Below are 21,510 nucleotides of genomic sequence, written 5' to 3'. Positions count from 1 at the left end.
ACATGTACAGTACAGACTTGTGTACTGATCAACGACAACAAAATTCCTGGAGCACCGCCCTGTTACCTCACCACCAACCAATTAGAAGGAAGTCACACACCCTACAAAATTCACCGCTTATTTTGCCTTTAAAAACTCTTTCCCCAAACCATCAAAAGACCATTGGGTCTTTTGACTATGGGCCGCCCACTCTCTTTGCATGGCCCTTGTAATAAACCTTTCTCTGTCCCAGTTTCCCACGTTGCAGTTTGTCTGGCCTCACTGTGGGTCAGGCAAATGAACCAGTGTTGGGCAACACTTCCACCGCGAGTGTCTCAAGGTGAGTGATCAGTTTCAACCATCTCTGAATCTCTGAATCTAACACAGTTCCTGACACACGGTAGGTGCTCACTGAGCACAGTTGAACATTCTTGTTAGAAGGCTACCGATCTAGCTGGCCTTGCCACAGCCTGGAGATCTGGGATCCATTCTTTTCTGTTTGGGATCTGGTGGTAAGTCTGGGTGGGGCAGATACTGGGAGGCGCAGAGTGGCTGGAGGACTACTTTGCTCTGGAGGCAAGGTTGGACTCTGAGCCTTCAGAGTATTGATTGTGGACCAACCAGAGGAGTAGCAGTCCCGGGGCACGGCCAGGGCTACCACAGCAGAGGATGTGTGGAGTGTGTGGGCGGGAGGCGGGGAGAAAAGGAGAACAAGAATGAGATTATGGATAAAGAGTGAGTGTGTCTGGGGTTGTGTGTGTATGTGTGTGTAGTGGTGGGGTGTCAGTGTTGGTTCTCTGTTCCTGGTTGAAAGAGAAGAGACGATATAACAGGAAGGCTGTGGTAGTCTAAATGAGCTGTCTCTCTAGGAAGTGGGAATATAGGGTGGGAAGAGACCTGCTTGTTAAAATTGGCTCTCTGTGTCCTTAGGTTCTGTGTTCACTCAGATCCATCCCAACTAAAGTAGAAAGTATTCAGAAAAGAAATGTAGAAGGTTCCAACAAGCGAAACTTGAATTTGTTGAGTACTGGCAACTATTTATATAGCATTTATTGGGTATTATAAGTAATATAGAGATGATTTAAAGTATATAGGAGGATTACCAAGTTATATGCACATTACTATATCATTTTATATAAGAGACTTGAGCATCCTTCGACTCAGTGTTTATAGGGTTTCACACCAGTGTGTACTCTATGATATCTAATGAGATGTAAGCTTTCTTTTTTTTTTTTTTAAATCTTTTAAAGATTTTATTTATTTATTACTTTTGGCTGTGCCGAGTCTTTGCTGCCGCATGGGCTTTTCTCTAGTTGTGCTGAGCAACTACTCTTTAGTTGCAGTTCATGGACTTCTCTTGTTGCAGACCATGGGCCCTAGGGAGTTTCAGTATGTGTGGCTCCCGGGCTCTAGAGCAAAGGCTCAGTAGTTGTGGCTCAAGGGCTTAGTTGCTCTGTGGCATGTAGGATCTTCCCAGATCAGGGATCAAACCTGTGTCTCCTGCATTGGCAGCCAGATTCTTTACCACTGAGTTTCCAGGAAGGTCCCGAGATACGTTTGAAATGAAGGCTTTTCCACAGTCATAGCATCTGGGGGTGATTAACCAATCCCCTACCAATACTGTTGTTGCTGTTGTTGTCCAGTCACTAAGTTGGGTCTGACTCTTTGCAGCTTCATGGACTGCAGCACTCCAGGCCTCCCTGTCCTTCACCATCTCCCAGAGTTTGCTGAGAGATGACTATTTTGTTTCTGCTGATTTTCTTACTGTTCAGCTCCTAAGGAGAATGTACAGTGGTTGGGATCAGAAGGACTTGGATCCACAGAAAATATGTTAATAGCAAGAAATTGGCCGAGTCATTGGGATGTGTGATAAGTAAGAGGACTGAGTTAAGGACTGAGTTCTGGATTGGAGGGTACAGGAAGGGTTGGCTGACAGGCATAAGGGCCAAAGGGTGAAGGCCTGAATATCTGCAGTGTGAAAGGTCAGACAGTCCCGGTGAGGTGGGACTTCTGTGGCCTAGGGCTCTTAGTTGCTAGTGAGGACGTATGCTAGCAAGATTTGTTAGGTAAGAACTGGATCCAGTTCATGGGGCTGGCCTGCTGTCCGGCTGTACCCTACAGTATGTTATCAATTCCAATTGTTTTAAATAGATTTTCTAAAAATTCCATTTGTTAAAAAATATAAAATGTCAGAGAATATTTAAAGACTGAAGAAAAAGTATCCACAATCTAAGTATCCTAACATGGTCACTTAAATTTATGCACATTTCTACCAATCTGTTCACACACAAACCAGAATATACTCTAGTTGAGATCAGAGAATGTTCACCATTTTGTTATCTTTAAAAAAAATTTTTTTTAAATGTTGTAAAAGAGAGTTTGCCTTTTGATATAATCTTTATTGTAATGATTTCTAATAGCTATATAATATTTTACTGAATGGATATATCATAATTTAACATACCTTTATATTATTCAATAACATCAAGTATATTTTATTCAATTTTTCTTTTGGCCATCAAAAATAATGCTTTAAGAGACAAAAAAAAGTAGATTAATGGTTGCTAGGGTCTGGAGAGAGGGAGGATTTATTTTGGGGAGTTAATTAAAATGTCTTCAAATTAGGTAGTAGTGACGCTTGTACAACTCTGTGAATATATATATTAAAAAAAACCCACTAAATTATACGCTTTAAAAAGGTGACTTATATGTCTATAAAGCTGTTTAAAAAAATAATGCTATCTTCTTAGGTATAGTTTTTATTTCTTTTTGGATTATTTCCTCCAGTTGAATTAAAGGAACAACATTATTGAGACGAGCCAGGTGAAAGTTTTTATTGCCCTGAACGCATGAAGCCAAACTCCTTTCCAGAGGTTTTACTTTCCTTTTTTCTTTATCAACTTAGTTTATCAGCTGAGTTTATCACTTAATTCAGTTGTCTTTCCACTTTCTACTTGCCTACTTTCCGCAAACCACCTTGCTGGAGGTTGGAGCACCCTTCTTGGTTGGCCCACTTTGTGGCCTTGTTTTGGAGGGTGTGGGTGCAGGAAGTGGGCGATCAGGGGAAAAGGGAGAAGGGGAGAAAATGCACAGACTCCTGGGAAGGGTCATGGGTGTCTGCCGCTGTGTGCTTCTGCGTCCCCAGGTTTCTGTGGTCTTGTATTTCTGAACCTGGGTCTGCTTGGTGCTTATGGCCAACCCATGTGGAGTGCTTTGTACCTACTGCTCTCTGTACTTTTGCACATATGCTGTCTTTTGTACATACAAAATTAGGTAATTTAAAATATAATGGAATAAGGGGGAGTTGCTATCAGTATATCATTTTGTAGGTGAGGTGGGAGCAAGATTTGAACCCGCCATCCCAGTCCAGAACCCTGGCTCTTAACTGCTATGTCATCCAACTCTAAACACTTTTTTTTTCTGGCTGCTTGATAATGATAATTTAACAAAACTCCTATGACTTTCTAAGGTCATTACCCTGGTCCTCCCTGGAGGAGTAGGTAGAGGCTGTTTTCCCCATTGTTTGATGTCTTGGGAAAAGACTGATTTTTCAGATACCAAAGGCAGCAAAAGAGAATATCAGGAGATAAATAAGGTTATCGAGCTGTAAAGCAAGATTTGAAAGTTAAGATTGTAGGCACTATCGGGATGCTCATCTTTTATGAGCTAATTAAGCCCGATTATAAAAAGTAACACTTTAACTGAAGAGCTGTTAGAAGCCTCATGTGCAGGTGACTTCTTAAAAGGTGTTGATGGTAGAAACCACAAATATTGTGGAAACAAATTGCAATGTCATTTGATCCTTAGTAACAATTGTGGAGTAGATCTGATTATCATTTTCATGTTACAGAGGAGGAAACCAGCTCAGAGAAAGTCCATGATTTCTTTAGTTAGAATCAAACTCAGAATCCTTTTTTAAAAAAATAATTGTATTTATTTATTTACGGCTGAGCTGGGTCTTCGTTGCTGTGAGGACTTTTCTCTAGCTGCGGCGAGCAGGGGCTCGTCTCATTGCGGAGCACAGGCTGTAGGGCACACGGGCTTCAGTAGTGGTGGCAGGTGGGCTTGGTAGTTTCGGCTCCTGGGCTTTAGAGCACAGGCTCAACAGTTTTGGCACGTGGGCTTAGTTGCTCTGCGGCATGTGGGATTCCCCCCAGATCAGGAATCAAACCCATGAATCCTGAGCCTCCTGCATTGTCAGGTGGATTCTTTACTACTGAGCCACCACGGAAGCCCTGGTTAAATGATATAACAGGAAGTAAATCAGAAACGTTGATATTTGGGGGGGCGGAAATGCTTTCAAAGAAGCCTCAAGTATGTCAGGATAAATATTATGCTTACCAGCTAATTGTCACGTAGTACCAAACTCGCTGGCAATGAACTGAGCGAACAGTGGGATTCAGTGCTGTCGCGTGTTCAGACCGAGCCACAAAAAGTGATACTGGCATTTGAGAAACTGAGTGTGGTGGTTGCCGAGTGACACAAGAAAGCACTGTGTTGATTAGAAGTGTCTACAGGTAGTGGCAACAGTGTCCCATGTGATATGTCTCCACACATGAGAAAACAGGGACAGCTGCTGCTGCTAAGTCGCCTCAGTCGTGTCCAGTTCTTTGCAACCCTGTGGGCCGTAGCCCACTAGGCTCCTCTGTCCATGGGATCCTGCAAGGCAAGTATATTGGAGTGGGACACATTGTAGTTGATCATGTGTTTTTTGGAGATAGCCAAACCAGCTTCCAGATCTCAGTTCTGCCATTTACTGTGTGATCTTGGGTAAGTACTTTACCTTTCGGGGCTTCAGTTTCTAATTTGTAAAGGTGAAAATAAGCCCAAGCTTATCACTCCTTTCCCATCCTGCTCCTCCAGCCTGGCTTTGACCCAGGGACCCACCTCAAGGCCACCATCCTGTCGCAGGGCCTGGATTTCTTTCACTGTGGAGCATCTGTTTGTAACTTAGATTGTACATCACCCTCTGCTAATCTCTAAAGTTATCTAAAGTAATATCTAAAGTAATCTCTAAAGTTATTACCCAGGAAATGTAACACTTAAAACATTTATTTGTTATCTTTGGTTGCACTGGATCTTTGTTGCTGCTCACGTGCTTTCTCCAGTTGCAGCAAACAGGGCTCCTCTTTGTTGTGGTATATGGGCTTCTCATCACGGTGGCCTCTCTTGTAGGCCTCTCTTGTGTTCTAGGGCACATGGGCTTCAGTAATTTCAGTTCTCGGGCTCAGCAGTTGCGATTCCCAGGCTCTAGAGCGCAGGCTCAGTAGTTGTGGCACAAGGGCTTCGTTGCTCTGAGGCATGTGGGATCTTCCCAAATCGAGGATTGAACTCATGTCCCCTGTATTGGCAGGTGGATTGTTATCCACTGTGCCACCAGAGAAGTCCTGATATATCTTATTTTTTTATTCATTTCAAAGTAGGCTGCAGAGCCATCAGCACATTTCCACCTAGCTACTTCAGCATGCATAAAAGTACCTAGAGTCAAATATTACTTTACAGTTAACCATTTTTTTAAAGTAAAATTTGCATGCAATGAATTGCACAGATTTTAAGTGGACCATTCCACAAGTCTGGCTAAAACTTATATTGGTATAACCCACCTCCAATCAAAATAAGAAACATTATTAACACCCAGAAAGTTCCATCATTCCCCTTCCTGGTCAACCCTGCAAGCAAAAAGATACTTCACATTATTAGCCCTTGTGTGTGTGTGTGTGTGTGTGTGTGTGTGTTAATCGCTCAGTTGTGTCCAACTCTTTGCTACCCGGTGGACCAAAGCCCACCAGGATCCTCTGTCCATGGGATTTTCCAGGCAAGAACACTGGAGTGGGTGCCATTCGCTCCCCTAGGGGAATCTTCCTGACCCAGGTTTAGAACCTGGGTCTCCTGCATTGCAGGCAGATTCTTTACCATCTGAGTTACTAGGGAAGCCCCTATTAGTTCTTAGAGAAATGCAAGTTAGAATCACAATGACTTACCACTACACACCAATCAGAAAAGGTAAAATAAGAAATTGTAGTAACACCAAATGCCGGTGAAGATGTGGAGAAACTGTACTGCTCATGAATTGCTGGTGTGAAGGTAAAATGGTAAGGCCACTCTGGAAAAATATAGCAGTTTCTTTCCAGAACTAAACATTCACGTATCACATCACTCAGCGATTGTACTCCTGGGCATTTACCCTGGAGAAATGAAAACGTGCACATAAAAACCTGTATGTACATATTCATAGCAACTTTACTTGTAGTAACCCCTGTGATATTGTGATTGATAATATATATATAGGGCTTCCCAGGTGTCTCAGTGGTAAAGAATCTGCCTACCAGTGCAGGAGACACAGGAAATGTGGGTTTGATCCCTGGGTTGTGAAGATTCCCTGGAGGAGGAAATGCTGACCCACTCCATTATTCTTGCCTGGAAAATTCCATGGACAGAGGAGCTTGGGAGGCTACAGTCTCTGGGGTCTCAAAATGTCAGATAGGACTGAGCCCAGTACATATATATATATATATGGACATTCAAATGACCAAAATATGTTTCTCATATATATGTGGCTTTCGTCCATAGTCCCTGGGTCACAGCTTCCAAAAGCCTTGAAACTGTGTAATCATTGCTAGTGATAAACATGTCTTTTGTGAATGAAGTGACTTTTAGAAGCACCTGAAGGTGGGGGTTTTCAACCTCAGGCTCCTCTCTCCTCCCCAGAAATCAGGGGGTAGAACTGAGAATTACAACTCACTGATCACTCGGTTGGTTCTTCTGGCAACCAGACCCACCACCTTTAGGTGCTTATAAAAGTCACTTCATTCACAAAAAGACACCTTTATCATTCTCAATGCTTAGACAAAGTAATGTCTCTGCTTAGACAGCATATTAAAAAACAGAGATATTACTTTGCTGACAAAGGTCCATATAGTCAAAGCTATGATTTTTCCAGTTGTCATATACGGATGTGAGAGTTGGGCCATATAGCAGTCTGAACATCGAAGAATTGATGCTTTCGAATTGCGGTAGTATAGAAGACTCTTGAGAGTCCCTTGGACAGTAAGGAGATCAAACCAGTGAATCCTAAAGGAAATCAACCCTGAATATTCATTGGAAGGACTGATGCTGAAGCTAAAGCTCAAATACTTTGGCCACCTGATGAGAAGATCTGACTCATTGGAAAAGACCTTGATGCTGGGAAAGACTGAGGGCAGGATGAGAAGGGGACACCAGAGGATGAGATGGTTGGATGGCATCACCGACTCAATGGACATGAGTTTGAGGAATCTCCAGGAGCTGGTGAAGGACTGGGAAGCCTGGTGTGCTGCAGTTCATGGGATGACAAAAAGTCGGACATGATTGAGTGCCTGACCAACAGAGATTTGGTCGATCATGACTATGTAATGAAGTCTCCATAAAAACCCCATTTTCCGAGAGCTTCTACATTGGGCTTCCTTGATAGCTCAGTTGGTAAAGAATCTGCCTCCAATGCAAGAGACCCTGGTTTGATTCCTGGGTCAGGAAGATCTACTGGAGAATGGATAGGCTACCCCCTTCCAGTTTTCTTGGGCTTCCCTTATGGCTCAGCTGGTAAAGAATCTGCCTGCAATGTGGGAGACCTAGGTTTGATCCCTGGGTTGGGAAGATCCCCTGGAGAAAGGAAAGGCTACCCCCTCCAGTATTCTGGCCTGGAGAATTCCATGGACTTTATAGTTCATGGGGTTGCAAAGAGTTGGACACAACTGAGGGACTTGCACTTCATTCTACATCGGGAAGCTGGGAGGCTTCCACCTGCCTCTGGGCTGGTTCCCAAGCTCTATGAGGACAAAAGCTTGTTCAGGACTTTGTCCTATGTATCTCTTCATCTGGTTTTTGAATCATATCCTCTAATATACTTTTATAAAAAATTGGCAATCTAGTAAGTAAACAGGTTTTATTGAGTTCTGTGAGCTGTTCTAGCAAATTAATCAAACCCAAAGAGGGGGTCATGGGTTATATAACCAGTCTGTCAGAAGAACCAGTGACAACCTGGACTTGCAGCTAGTGTCTGAAGTGGAGGGTGGTCTTACATATGGAATGTGATGCTATTTCTGGGTAGTGTTAGAATTGAGTTGAATTCTTGGACACCTTGCTGGCATCTGAAAATTGCCGGTTGGTGTAGGAAGCTTACACACACACACACACACACAGTGGAATTTGGTCCATAAACTGATTTTCAGCCCCAAACTACAAACAACCAAAATGTCCTTCAATGGGTTAAACAAACTGGCACATCCATACCAAGGAACATGATGACTTGGCAGTAAAAAGAACAAACTACAAACTACAGATACATAAAATGCCATGGGTGGATCTCAGGGAGTTAGGCTAAGTGAAAACAAGCCATTCTGATTCCATTCATACAGCTGTTGTAAAATAAGAACTATATGAGATTAGTGGTTGCCAGGGGTTAGGGAAGTGGGGAGAAAAAGAGAGAGGTAGCTGTAGCTATGAAAAGCGCATTGAGGGATCCTTAAATTTGGAAGCATTCAGTATCTAGACTAGACTGTGGCTGTGGTCACATACATCTGCGTGCGTGCTAAGTCGCTTCAGTCGTATATGACTCTGCGACCCCATGGACTGTAGCCCACCAGGCTGCTCTGTCCATAGGATTCTCCAGGCAAGAATACTGGAGAGGGTTGCCATGTTCTTCTCCAGCACACGTGCCTACAGGTGATAAAATTATATGGAACTAAACACAGACACAGAAATGAGTGCATGCAAAACTGGTGGAATCTGAATGAGGTTGATGGACGCTAACAATGCTAGTGTTCTGGTTGTATTATTGTACTGGATATGCCAGATGTTGCCATTGGGGAAACTGGATGAAGGGTATATGGAATCTCTGTATTATGCCTGACATTTGGCTTAAAAGACATGGGCATTTTTTACAAAAACTTTTTATTTTGTATTGGAGTATAGCTGATTAACAAACAATATTGTGATAGCATCAGCTGAACAGGGAAGGGACTCTGCCATACATGTACCTGTATCCATTCTCCCCCAACTCCCCTCCCAGACATAGGCATTTCTGGAAGCATATACAGAAAAGTGGAAAGTAGGATAGGGATGACTTCACTTTTCACAGTCAATAGTTTTCTGAGTGTTTTTGTTTTACCACATGCATGCCATGCTTTGTTGTTTTTAATTACCACTTGTATTTTGGTTCTATAAACAAAGTATCCCTTTTAAGAACTTTACCTAAAAACATTGCATTCTGGAAGCATACCACTATTTAGTAAGCTTGGAATTTGAATTACAACACAAGGAAATGGTTCAGTATTTAACTCTGAGCACTGACCTAATTGCAAATTTTGTATGTCAGCCGTTGCTCAGAAGATGTGGAAAGGAAGTAACTAGGTATGAAAGTACTTCACTTAGAAGTGCTCCTTTATAGGGAAAAATAGGTGCATTTGGAGGCTTTTCCTTCTCTCCCTGTGACAGTTATTTCACTTGTTAACCGTGGTAACAGATTGCCGTGAGTTGACTCATTGGAAAAGACCCTGATGCTGGGAGGGATTGGGGGCAGGAGAAGGGGACGACAGAGGATGAGATGGCTGGATGGCATCATCGACTCAATGCACATGAGTTTGGGTGAACTCTGGGAGTTGGTGATGGATGGGGAGGCGTGGTGTGCTGCGATTCATGGGGTCGCAGAGTTGGACACGACTGAGCGACTGAACTGAACTGAACAGATCGCCAACTCAATGGACATGACTTTGAGGAAACTCTGAGTGACAGTGAAGGGCAGGGAAGCCTGGCGTGCTGTAGTCCACTGGGTGGCAAAGATTCAGACACAATTTAGCGACTGAACAACAACAGATGCCAGAGAGCTGATAAAACATAATTTCTGGGTGTGCCTGTGAGAGTGTTTCCAGAAGAGATTAGTTCGATCAATGCTGGCTCACATGATTATGGGAGCTGAGAAATCCCGTAGTCTGCCATCCGCAAACTGGAGGCCCAGGAAAGGTGGTGGGGTCAGTTCCAGTCTAAGTTCAAAGGCCTGAGAGTCCAAGTTCAATATCCTATTGATCCTGTTTTTATTCGCTGACAACCTTCACTAATACAATCAATTTTTATTCTATTTGCTATAAATTCAGACATTGTAATCTAGATCACATGTGAAAGGATTAGTCTAGAAATTGTCTCATTCCTTCAGAGAAGATTAAATTCAGCTATTGGATTAGAAAAATAGGATTCTAGACCCTTTGAAGGAGGAGTGGCCAGGTCTGCAAAATCTGCCTCTAAAGTAAGAGATTATCCTACATAACACTGAGATAAGATTTAGGATTAAGTTAAGCAATTGATGCTTCCCAGGTGGCTCAGTGGGAAAGAATCTGCTTGCAATACAGAAGCTACGAGAGATGTGGGTTTGATCCCTGGGTCAGGAAGATCCCCTGGAGGAGGATATGGCAATCCACTCCAGTATTTTTACCAGAGTAGTCAATGGACATAATCCCATGGACAGAGGAGCCTGATGGGCTACAGTCCATGGGGTCACAGTCGGACTCGACTGAGCATTCAGCATTAAACAACTGATACAAATTTAGAAAACAATGAGAAGGGTACACAATTGTATACAAATGTGAATCTATAAATTCTTGAAGTTTTTTTTTTTTTACTGGAATAAACAATCTTTTAAAAAACTACAAATGAGGGGGCTTCCCTGATGGTTTCAGTTCAGTTCAGTCGCTCAGTCCTGTCTGACTCTTGGCAACCCCATGGACTGCAGCATGCCAGGCCTCCCTGTCCATCACCAATTCCCAGAGCTTACTCAAACTCATGTCCATTGAGTTGGTGATGCCATCCAACCATCTCATCCTCTGTCATCCCCTTCTCTGCCTTCAATCTTCCCCAGCATCAGGGTCTTTTCAAATGAGTTAGTCCTTCGCATCAGGTGGCCAAAGTATTGGAGTTTCAGCTTCAGCATCAGTCCTTCCAATGAATACTCAGGATTGAGCTCCTTTAGGATGGACTGGTTGGATCTCCTTGCGGTCCAAGGGACTCCCAAGAGTCTTCTCCAACACCACAGTTCAAAAGCATCAATTCTTCAGTGCTCAGCTTTCTTTATAGTCCAACTCTCACATCCATACAGGACTACTGGAAAAACCATAGCCTTGACTAGACGGACCTTTGTTGGCAAAGTGATGTCTCTGCTTTTTAATATGCTGTCTAGGTTGGTCATAACTTTCCTTCCAAGGAGTAAGGGTCTTAATTTCATGGCTGCTGTCACCATCCCTGGTGGTTTAGTGGTTAGGAGTCTACCTGCCGATGCAGGGGACACGAGTTCAATCCCTGGCCGGGGAAGATCACAAATGCTGTGGAGCAACTGAGCCTGTGTGCCACAGCTGCTAGCCAGAGCTCTAGAGCCTGTGAGCCCCAGCTGCTGAATCCCACGCATCTAGAGCCCATACTCTGCAATAAGAGAAGCCATGGCAATGAGAATCCTGCACATCCCTACAAAGAGTGGCCTCCTATTGCATCAACGAAGGCCCAGCTCAGGCAAAAATAAATAAATAAATCTTCTAAAAATGTATACAAATAAAATGGAAACATTTTTATATATTTTATTGCAGACTAATAGTTCAGACTTATTCCAGATTAATGTCCTCTGTAATATATCTTTATGCAAGACATAATTGACATACTATGCAGTTTCATCATTTTCTCCAATCAATATTATAAACTAAGAATTTCCAAAGTTCTGGTAAGTTGCTAAAATTCTTCACAAATATAATTTTTGATGGCTATGAAACATTACATCCTGGATGTACCATAATTTGTTCAAAAATCCTCCTGGTGGACATTTATTTGATACCACAAGCAATGGTGAGACAAGCATCTTTATTCACAAAGCTTTGTCTCTACTCACCCTCAACATGTATGAGAACTTCAATATAGTTGATTATATTCAACTTCAATATATGGAAAGTTCCATTTAAAAAAAATTTTAAGTTTTACTCTTTGGCCACGCCATTTGGCATGTTGCATTTTAGTTCCCCAACCAGGGACTGAACCTGCGCCTCCTGCATTGGAAGTTCAGAGTCTTAACCACTGGACTTCCAGGGAAGCCCCTCTTTTTTGTTTTAATTTGCCCTTATGGCTCTCATATTTTTATTTTGCATTAGTTGCACATTGTCACAGGTCTCCTTTGGACAACCAGAGTGCTTATTTGGGGATATACTTGTGACATTACATTACAGGTATGCATGGTCAGGATGAGATGAAGTCCTGGAGTGTGCTGGAATAATGGAAAAAACGGAGAGAGGAGGAAGACTGAAAGTGATGGGAGAAAAGAGGGGAACATGGGATACGAGATGAGGAAACCAGAAATACGAGATGAGAAGACAGCAAAGGGAAGAGGCATCTAAACTCCGAAAGCCCTCTGAGCCATCGAAGTCACCACACAGGCATCCAAGTGTGGTTTCAGCATCTGAAGAGAGTCTTCTCAAAGAAGTCCAGACCCTACTGAAACACAAGGCATTCTGATGATCTCACAGTGTGCATAGAAAGAGTAGGGGCTCTCAGTGATTAACTGGGGGGAGTGGGAAAACTATAGGTTTGTTGGGGAGGGAACAGGGGTCATAGTGGGCCAGGGAGAGAGGCCTGGCCTTTCCTTGGGATCTGGTTTGTGGGCGAGGGGAAGGCACCCCGAGGGGATGAGCAACTTCTTCAGGCCCTGGCAGCTCTGGCCAGTCTCCCGGCACGGCCTCTCCCAGCCCCTGCTGGTCAGAGTAGCCGGACCCCATTTAAACATCTGGATGCAAGCTCAGCCATGCTGGGGTTCTCTCCAGCCTCCACTTCCCCTGGGCTTCTGGCCCCAGCCTGTGTCTCAGGCACCATGGCTGGTCAGAAGACAGTGCCCAACCGGTTAGTTGCAGAATCCATCTGGCTTAGCTTTCTGTCTCTGACAGACTTAAGAAGCTTCTGTAGAAGAGAAAGAGGGACTATTTCCTGCTCCCTTCACATAAGCTGCCCCAAAGTGAGGCAGAGGGCTGCGGGCACACAAAGAACTGTTCTTCTCAAACACCTAGAGTGACCAGGATGTGACTGTAGGAACAAGAACAGATAAACACCAGAGAGGACACAGACCGAGAAATATGGCGCCTAATGGCATTAGGTTTATTCTGTGGAAAGCAGAGTTGGAGATTCTCAGAGGCACTTGGTGACACTAACGGCAGATGGTGTATTATCCTGCCCGCCGCCCCCCGCCCCCAGCACACCCCAGAGCCAGACAAGAACCTCTATCAGATAGGAAACCAGAATCCCAGGGCCCCACAGTGGAGGAGAGCTAAGCAGATGGTCTGCTTTTTAATACCAATCGTCTTGCTTCCTCTGGGCTTTGGGCTTAAAGTTTGGCGTTTACAGCTGGAGGCACAGGGCCCATCCACTTTTCTCCTGAATAGAAAAGATCACGAGTCAGAGGGTCCACAAGCCCTCAGGGATTCTCTCCAGGAAGAGCTCCTGGGTGCTGGGTCTGGAAGGCTTCCTTCTCTCCTGCAGAAGAAGGTGGCCCCTCCCCACTCCACCTCAAGCACACCTACCTCTGTATGAGGTTCCATTATCGGAAGTGCCTAGAACATTTTTTTTTTTTATTCTTGAATCCATCCTTCTGGGCAACTGATATAATGCAGGGGTGGGCTCAAGGGCAGGTCAGTAGGAACGTGTAACTTACCCAGCAGGTGTGCCAGCAACTCCAGCCGGTCGGAGCCAAAGAGCATGTGGGTTTCATCTTGCAGGTGGGCCACAGTGACGGGCAGCCCAAAAGCCTGGAGAAGTAACAGGGCAGGAGGGCGATGGAGCAGGTGGTGGTTTCAGGGCTGCGGTTGAAGGCTGCAAGTTAGTACTGGTCTGAGAGGTATTCGATGAGAGGTTGCAGGGTTCTAAGGAGAGTTTTCTGTCTCCTCTCTCACTATCAGCACTCTCCCTCCTTTCTTTGGGCCCAGGGAAAGGAAGGAAGAGGGTGAGGGTGATCTTGGAGATTTCGGAGGACTCACAGTTGGGGAGTAACTTTTGCTCAGGAGCTTGGGGACCTGGTCAAGATTCTCTGTCTCAGCACAGGGGTGGGGACAGAATTGCTCACCCCATATTTGCAGGCTGCCTCAGTGGTCTCCTTGAGCTGGTTCTTCACTTGTGGTGTTGAGACCCTTTCTAGAAGTTCCTGGGCTTGTTCCATGGACATGCCAGCCTTCTCTGCAGCCTGAAGGGATGTGGAGGGGAAAACAAGTGTGTCTGCGTTAGTGCAGGTGGGAATCTCAGGAGAAAACTGTGGTCATTTTATTTTCTGCCCCCACATCATCCACAGCACTTTTACCTACCCACGAGTGGAGGTCTATCTTTGCCAAGAGGGGCTATGTTTTTTGCCTTCAAAATCATGAGATTGGTAGAAAGAGCGGGTGGCAAAGAGGCATAAATGTAGAAATTTAACGCCAGAGGAATTGATGCTTTTGAACTGTGGTGTTGGAGAAGACTCTTGAGAGTCCCTTGGAGTGCAAGGAGATCCAACCAGTCCATTCTAAAGATCAGCCCTGGGTGTTCTTTGGAAGGAATGATGCTAAAGCTGAAACTTCAGTACTTTGGCCACCTCATGCGAAGAGTTGACTCAGTGGAAAAGACTCTGATGCTGGGAGGGATTGGGGGTGGGAGGAGAAGGGGACGACAGAGGATGAGATGGCTGGATGGCATCACTGACTCGATGGACATGAGTCTGAGTGAACTCTGGGAGTTGGTGATGGACAGGGAGGCCTGGCGTGCTGCGATTCATGGGGTCGCAAAGAGTTGGACACAACTGAGTGACTGAACTGAACTGAACTGAGCGCCAGAGGGCATCTTGAGAGGCCAGCTTCCAAACCACTTCATTAACAGGTCAGGAAAGACTCCCTGGTGGTCCAGTGGTTGAAGACTCTGTGCTCCCAGTGCAGAGGGCCTGGGTTCAATCTCTGGTCAGGGAACCAGAACCCATATGCTGCAACTAAGAGTTCACGTGTCACAACTAAGACCTGCTGCAGCCAAATAAATAAACATTTAAAAAAGCCAAAACAAAACAGGCAAGGAGCCTCCAGTCCGGAAACGGTACGTATTTTGGTCAGTGTTGAAGAGCTTGTTAGTAGCAGAGCCAATGCTAGAATCCAAGTCCCTTGACATTAAGCTGGGGGTTCATGCCTTCCTACTTGTCAGAATTCCTGAATCCAAGGGCTGGGCTCTAATTCGCATAGAATTTCCTGAGGACTCTGGACAGGGCACATGGCTGCAGCCACCAGTGTCTGGCTTCAAGAGAATGTTAAAGGTTTCACTTTGGGGTTTGCTGGGATCAGTGATTCTCAACTTTGGCTGCACATAATAGAATATCCTGGGGGAGCTTTTTTGAAAATCTCAGTTTGGATGTCATCCTCGAAAACAAATTACATGGAATTTCTGGGTGGTAGTGTCCAGGTGCTGCAAGTGATTTTAATACACATCTGGGGTTGACAAGTGTTGCAACCTGACCCCCTTGACCTGGAGTGGGAAATACGGAGTCAGGCATGACTTCTTGGCTTTGACCCAGTTACATCAGAGAAGTGTATTTTGGCCAAGTGCTTAACAACAGGGAACTGGTTCAGTAAACAAGTACACCCACTGAATGGAATGCTATGTGGAACCTAACAATTATTCTCTCCAACAGTTTTAAATGACATGGGAAATGATGATTAAATATTAAGTGAAAAAGCAAGCCAATGCATAGACTTTGCAGGAATGAAAACTGAGGAGGATATACTGGCCATGCTTTACACATTTAACTTTTTTTGTGACTTGTCATTTTATATACTACATTTGAATATGCCTCAGCTATCTTTTGTAAACTTAAAGTGAAAGCGAAAGTCACTCCGTCGTGTCCGGGTCCGACACTTTGTGACTCCATGGACTAGTCTATGGAATTCTCTCGGCCAGAATACTGGAGTGGGTAGCCTTTCCCTTCTCCAGGAGATCTTCCCAACCCAGGAATTGAACCCAGGTCTCCTGCATTGCAGGCGGTTTCTTTACCAGCTGAGCCACAAGGGAAACCCTTGTGGCTTAAGGGGGGAAAAAACTTAAGGGGAAAAAATGTGGTGTTGAATTTTCTGATTTAATCCTGCAGAAAAACTTTTTTGTATCTAAATATGGCTGGCACACGTTTTGACATTTGGAGCTATTTCCACTTTTCTCACTCGGACTTTCTGAATATTTCTGGCTTGAGTCAGTTATCTCTCTTTGTCTTTTCAAAGCCTGTTTTTTATGTCTCTTAGATGTGACAGTGAGGTTTGTGTTGCAGTTTTTAGGGCCAAGACTTGCCACTACTTCAAGGCTCCCCATCTGCAGGTACCCACATGTACCACCTCTCTCCTACTGACTTCTTTCATCAAATACATGTTTCCTTTTTCACCCATGATACATTCTTTCGACAATCTTAGTTCCAACCGTTTAGTAATTTGGCCTCTCAAACATCCTTTCTCCCCTGGTAACTATGACCTTTTCCACCCAATAATAAACAATGTCCTCTCTGCCCCCAGAGGTCAACTGTCCTCAGATTCCCCAGGAGAGGAGTGGGAACACTCACAGCCAGGATGCTCGGGGGCTCCGTGATGTCTTCATCCTGGGAAGAGGACAGTCAGTACGAGAGGTTGGCATGGTGAGGGGTGAGATGGAGGCCAGTGAACCAGGTCAGTGAACAAGGAGGAGGGCAGGACCTGGGACTCTAGGCCTAGGGGAGGGTCACCAAGTCATCCTGGGTCTCCCTGAAAGTTGGTGCCCAGAGCCCAACCCTCACCCGTGACCAGACACGCATCCACAGTTCTCTGGACACTTTCTCCAGCAGCTCCGGGTGCTCCATCTTCACCGCAGTGAGGAAGCGCATGGCTGTCAAACTTCCTGTGGGGCAGAGGCACTCAGAGGGGGGCCTCCTCTAGCTTGTTTCCCATGAAGACCAGGTTTTTCCTCCTTCTCATCTCCCCCAGCCCCCCACCCGCCAGTGCTCCATCGCCCTCAGCCTTCCATTTGCATTTCTGATCACTGATCCATCCTGCTCTCCCTCCCCTTCTGTCTCTACAACCTTCTGCATGATCAGCTCTGATGCTGAGCTTTCCCAAAGTTTCCTTCACTTAACAAAATCAACGGAACCCCTCCTTTCTGGCCCTGCAATCTCCAAATCCACTGCTGAAACCTTATGCTCCATCCATATCCCACTCTCTTCACCTTTCTTAAGGATCACAGAGAAGAAATCCTTGGGGAAGTGGATGGGAACCTGGTGATGCTGGCTCAGGAGCCTAAGGTCACTTCTCAAGTATACGGCTTTGTGGGGAAGCATAGCTGGCGGCTGGTTTCCTGCAAGGGGAAAGTTGGGCTTACTGATGAGAGATCACTTGAGGGTCCCAGACCGCGGATGCACCTACCTGGGTTTCAGGCAGCAGGCGTATTACTAGCTGCTGCCGCCAATAAGGAGACCCAGTGGAAGGGCCGCTCCCCTGGACGTTTGAAATGAGCCTTCCCTCAAATCCCCGACAAAAACGCCACTGCCTTCCTACCGCTCTCTCTTAAGATCCCTCCAATTAACGTCGGCTGCAGCTGCAGGCTGATGTTCCAGATATTCTTATATCGGCACAGGACCTGTAGGGAGGGGCGGAGACGGAGAGTGAAGAGGGCTGAGGGAGAGAAGGGTGTTTCATGGCACTGATCAGCCAGGCTATAGGCTCGGAGAAAGGGTTAGGAGGACACCCTAAATCTGGTTTGAAAGGGCAAAACTCTCTCAATTCCTAGTTATCGATTCCAGGATCTCTGCTCCTGTGGACAGTTTTTATCTGTTCTGCACCCCATCCCCCAAAACTGACATCGGAGGGCTTATATTCTGGATTCTTTGGAGCTGCTCATCTTCCAAGCCAGTATGGGAAACCCCAGCCTTAAGACATAAAGGTTCCACCTGGAGCCAGCGATCATACCCCGTTCATCAACAAAGTGACCTTCAGTCCTGGCTCTCTACCTGCTTGCCCGAAACCGCGTAGGGCACTGCCAGGAAATTCACGAGACCGAGGTCCCCGCGCTCTTTCCTGACCCCTCCCTCTGCTTCTGTCTCCCCAAGCCCCGGGCGAAGCTGCTTCCCCGGCGTCACCTCGAAGGCCAGCCACGAGTAGGGGGACAGGACATCGTAGAACAGCTCGAGCGTTCGGGGAACGGGCCCCATGCTGCAGACGCGCGATCGCGAAGCGAACTCAGCCCCCGGAAGCCGGCGGCGCCAGCGTCCTTCCTGCAGCGCGCAGCGGCCCCGCCCCCGCTCTCGGCCTCCGGGGAGGACCGCCCGCGACCCACCCGGGCGGCGCCTCCTCCCGGGGGAACCCGCCCCCGGGACAGAGTCCGGTGGGCCGTTGGTGTGTGCGTGGGTTCCCTGAGGGCACCCGCGGGGGGCGAGGGTGAGGGGGGGTCCCCTGGGGAGCTCGCAGGTGTGTTCACCCGCTCTGCTCCGGGGGATGGGGGGCGTGGCTACCCTGCCCTGGGGAGGAGTGTGGGGCAAAGGGGCGAGGTTTGAAATGCTTGCCTCTACTCTTAGCTGTGCAGCTCTGGCAAGCCTGTTGACTTCTCTGAACCAGAGAAGGCTTGTTACTGACCGGAGTTCTTGGCCTCCTTCGAACTTCTGCGTGGGAGCGTGCTATTCTTTGTGACCCCATGGACTGTTAGCCTATCAGGCTTCAATGTCCGCGGGATTTCGCAGGCAGGAATACTGGAGTGGGTTGCCATTTCCTACTCCAGGGGATCTTCCCCGCCCAGGGATGGAGCCGCCTCTTTGGTCTCCTGCAGTGGCAGGCGGTTCTTGACCACTGGTGCTTCTTATGCAATAGAAATGAATCGGAGGCCTGATAAAAAATTCAGGGAAGGCGTTATTGGGTCTCCTGCTGGCGGGGTGGGGGGAGGGGGTGTTCCAGAACAAAACATGGGTTCCCTTGCTCACTTCCCAAGTGTGCCCCCCCCCCCGCCCCACAACACACACACACCAAGCTGGCTCCTTATATGGGGTGAAGTAGGGATGTGAAGAAAGCTGAGCGCCGAAGAATTGATGCTTTTGAACTGTGGTGTTGGAGAAGACTCTTGAGAGTCCCTTGGACTGCAAGGAGATCCAACCAGTCCATTCTGAAGATCAGCCCTGGGATTTCTTTGGAAGGAATGATGCTGAAGCTGAAACTCCAGTACGTTGGCCACCTCATGCGAAGAGTTGACTCATTGGAAAAGACTCTGATGCTGGGAGGGATTGGGGGCAGGAGAAGGGGATGAGAAGGCTGGATGGCATCAGTGACTCGATGGACGTGAGTCTGAGTGAACTCCAGGAGTTGGTGATGGACAGGGAGGCCTGGCATGCTGCGATTCATGGCGTCGCAAAGAGTCGGACACAACTGACCGACTGAACTGAACTGAGGGATGTATCCAGGGATCAGGGCGGAGGGGTAGCATAGGTGGTTTGTCCACCCTTTAGGTGGTGTTGTGTGCAGGGGGCATGCTCAGACTCAGCTCTTGGTTCCAAACTCCAGCTTTTGCTCCAGGCCCTTTAGAAGTGGCAGTTGGGTTTTTTTGGTCTCTTTGTATCTTTTGTCCAGAATTTGACCTGTGCATACATGCAGTTATGTTTAGTCCCATATAGTTTCTTTGTATTTTTTGCTCCAGGAGAGGTGTGTCTAAGTGCAAGCATTGCAGCACTTCAGTAAACGATTCCAGGTCCCAGCCTGTCTCATCCTCGTCTCTGGTAAAAACAAAACACTTAATACAATTACATAAAATTAAAAAAAAATCTGGCAAAATCCAGCCAGTCAAAAAAATGACTGGGAAAAATATTTGGGTTCGTTTTGCAGTCAAAAAGCTAGTTATCCTAGTGTATAAAGAGTTGAAAAAAATCAACAAAGTAAAAGAAGTTCATGGGAAAGCAGGCAAATCATATGAACAGAGCTTTCACAGAAATGGACAAATAGATGGCTCTCAAACACAAACCTGCATGTCTACATGAAAATTGCAAGTTAAAATTACACTATGCTATGTTTTCATCTATCAAGTTGGCAGTGATCAAAAAGGTTTATGACTCAGGGTGTTGGCAGGGATCTGTGGAAAACCATTGTCTTATGTAAGTGGTGGGAGTGTAAGTCAGTTTAGCAGTACCTTTCTGTTTTAAACATGCACACACCCTTTGACCTAGTAATTCCCTTTTTAAGAATTTATACTATAAACATGTTTACTTACATGCAATGTAATGAGCTGTGAGGTTATTTATTACAGCATTGTTTATAGTAACAAAGATTGGAAAACTACCTAAATGTTCATCCATATGGGGCTAATTCATTAAACCGATATTTATAATATTTTCAACTATAAAAGAATTTGGAAATTCTTTGCATGTTAATATTGGAAGATATACTATATATTAAAAAGGGAAAAACTAGGTGTAAAACAAGCAAATAATTTATCTTTTTTTGAAGGGTTTAAATAATCTCTAGGTCTGTGAATATACCATACACACAGATATGTTCATTGATACTGACAAAAAACCCCGATAAAATCAGTTGCTTTTGAGGAGGGAAGCTAGGTGCCTGGGAGCAGGGCAAGGGGAGAGTTTTTGTTGTATCTGATGTAGTTTTTGTTGTAGCTAGTGTTTAACACTTTTTGATTTTTGATCCATGTGAGTATATTATCTACCCACAAAGGAAGACAATCAGAAAAGAAGGACAGAGCGATGGAGTCAGGAAGAAAAATTTTAAAAAGGAAGGAATTTGCCTTTAGGAACTTGTACTGGCAGAAGAGGGGAGATTTATTTATATGATTTGTGAGCATTTGTATATTTTATTTTGATTTAAGGAAAATGTCAATTATGAAGGCCATTGTATTTGCCAAGATACAACAGAGTATTTACATCACTGGTTCTCAGTGCCCGACATTTTCCTAAAGATTTGCCAAGGATGATGTGAAATTCTGTGTGCTACCTTCCACACATAAGAAACCACATCCAAATGCAAGAGACTCAAGTTGACATTATTGTGGTTCTAATCTTGGCTATGCTGTACTATATTAAAAGAAGTAGATCTTGGCAAACTGGGTATTTTCAACATGATTTAATAACAAATTTAGTTGGAACATCTTGCAGGTCATCAGGACAAACCAGTGTGACAACATTGTAGCTGAGAACAGCTAATATATACTGTCATTATCACTTTTAAGTAAAATCCCTGGAGGAGGAAATGGCAACCCACTCCAGTATTCTTGCCTGGAGAATCCCATGGACAGAGGAGCCTGCTGCTGCTGCTGCTAAGTCACTTCAGTCTTGTCCGACTCTGTGCGACCTCATAGATGGCAGCCCACCAGGCTCTGCTGTCCCTGGGATTCTCCAGGCAAGAACACTGGAGTGGGTTGCCATTGCCTTCTCCATTGTGTGAAAGTGAAAAGTGAAAGTGAAGTCTCTCAGTCGCATCTGACTTGTAGCGACCCCATGGACTGCAGCCTACCAGGCTCCTCCATCCATGGGAT

The 21,510-nt window shown here is 45.5% G+C and overlaps 1 protein-coding gene across 3 annotated transcripts; it reads right to left on the bottom strand.

Annotated features, from left to right (window-relative positions):
• Window positions 1-8,922: 8,922 nt before the first annotated feature.
• On the bottom strand, window positions 8,923-18,482 carry GSTK1 (glutathione S-transferase kappa 1). Of its 3 annotated transcripts, none has more exons than XM_070369056.1 (8): window positions 18,125-18,481; window positions 17,544-17,625; window positions 17,215-17,343; window positions 16,790-16,890; window positions 16,580-16,615; window positions 14,090-14,206; window positions 13,682-13,775; window positions 8,923-11,421 (listed from the first exon to the last, which is right to left on the bottom strand). In XM_070369056.1, the coding sequence occupies exons 1-8, from the start codon at window positions 18,194-18,196 to the stop codon at window positions 11,408-11,410; spliced, it is 645 nt and encodes a 214-aa protein (XP_070225157.1). In that variant the 5' UTR covers window positions 18,197-18,481; the 3' UTR covers window positions 8,923-11,407. The 3 variants fall into 3 exon arrangements, with proteins under 3 accessions (XP_070225157.1, XP_005886778.1, XP_070225156.1); XM_005886716.3 differs by lacking the exon at window positions 8,923-11,421 and adding an exon at window positions 11,436-13,404 and having other exon boundaries at window positions 18,125-18,479; XM_070369055.1 differs by lacking the exon at window positions 8,923-11,421 and adding an exon at window positions 13,415-13,580 and having other exon boundaries at window positions 18,125-18,482.
• Between the last annotated feature and the right edge of the window lie 3,028 nt (window positions 18,483-21,510).

Source organism: Bos mutus, chromosome 4, assembly GCF_027580195.1.
Source record: "Bos mutus isolate GX-2022 chromosome 4, NWIPB_WYAK_1.1, whole genome shotgun sequence".
In the NCBI taxonomy this organism is placed as follows: Eukaryota; Metazoa; Chordata; class Mammalia; order Artiodactyla; family Bovidae; genus Bos; species Bos mutus.
The sequence above is the reverse complement of the archived record's forward strand: the minus strand, read 5'-3'. Positions and strand labels throughout refer to the sequence as shown.

Excerpts from the sequence above, each read along its gene's own strand:
- GSTK1 (XM_005886716.3), bottom strand. The coding sequence starts at position 18,196 with ATGGGGCCCGTTCCCCGAACGCTCGAGCTGTTCTACGATGTCCTGTCC. Across the intron at positions 17,626-18,124 it reads ACTCGTGGCTGGCCTTCGAG|GTCCTGTGCCGATATAAGAA; the intron begins GTGACGCCGGGG and ends CCCTCCCTACAG. Across the intron at positions 14,207-16,579 it reads AGCCCCCGAGCATCCTGGCT|GCTGCAGAGAAGGCTGGCAT; the intron begins GTGAGTGTTCCC and ends ACATCCCTTCAG.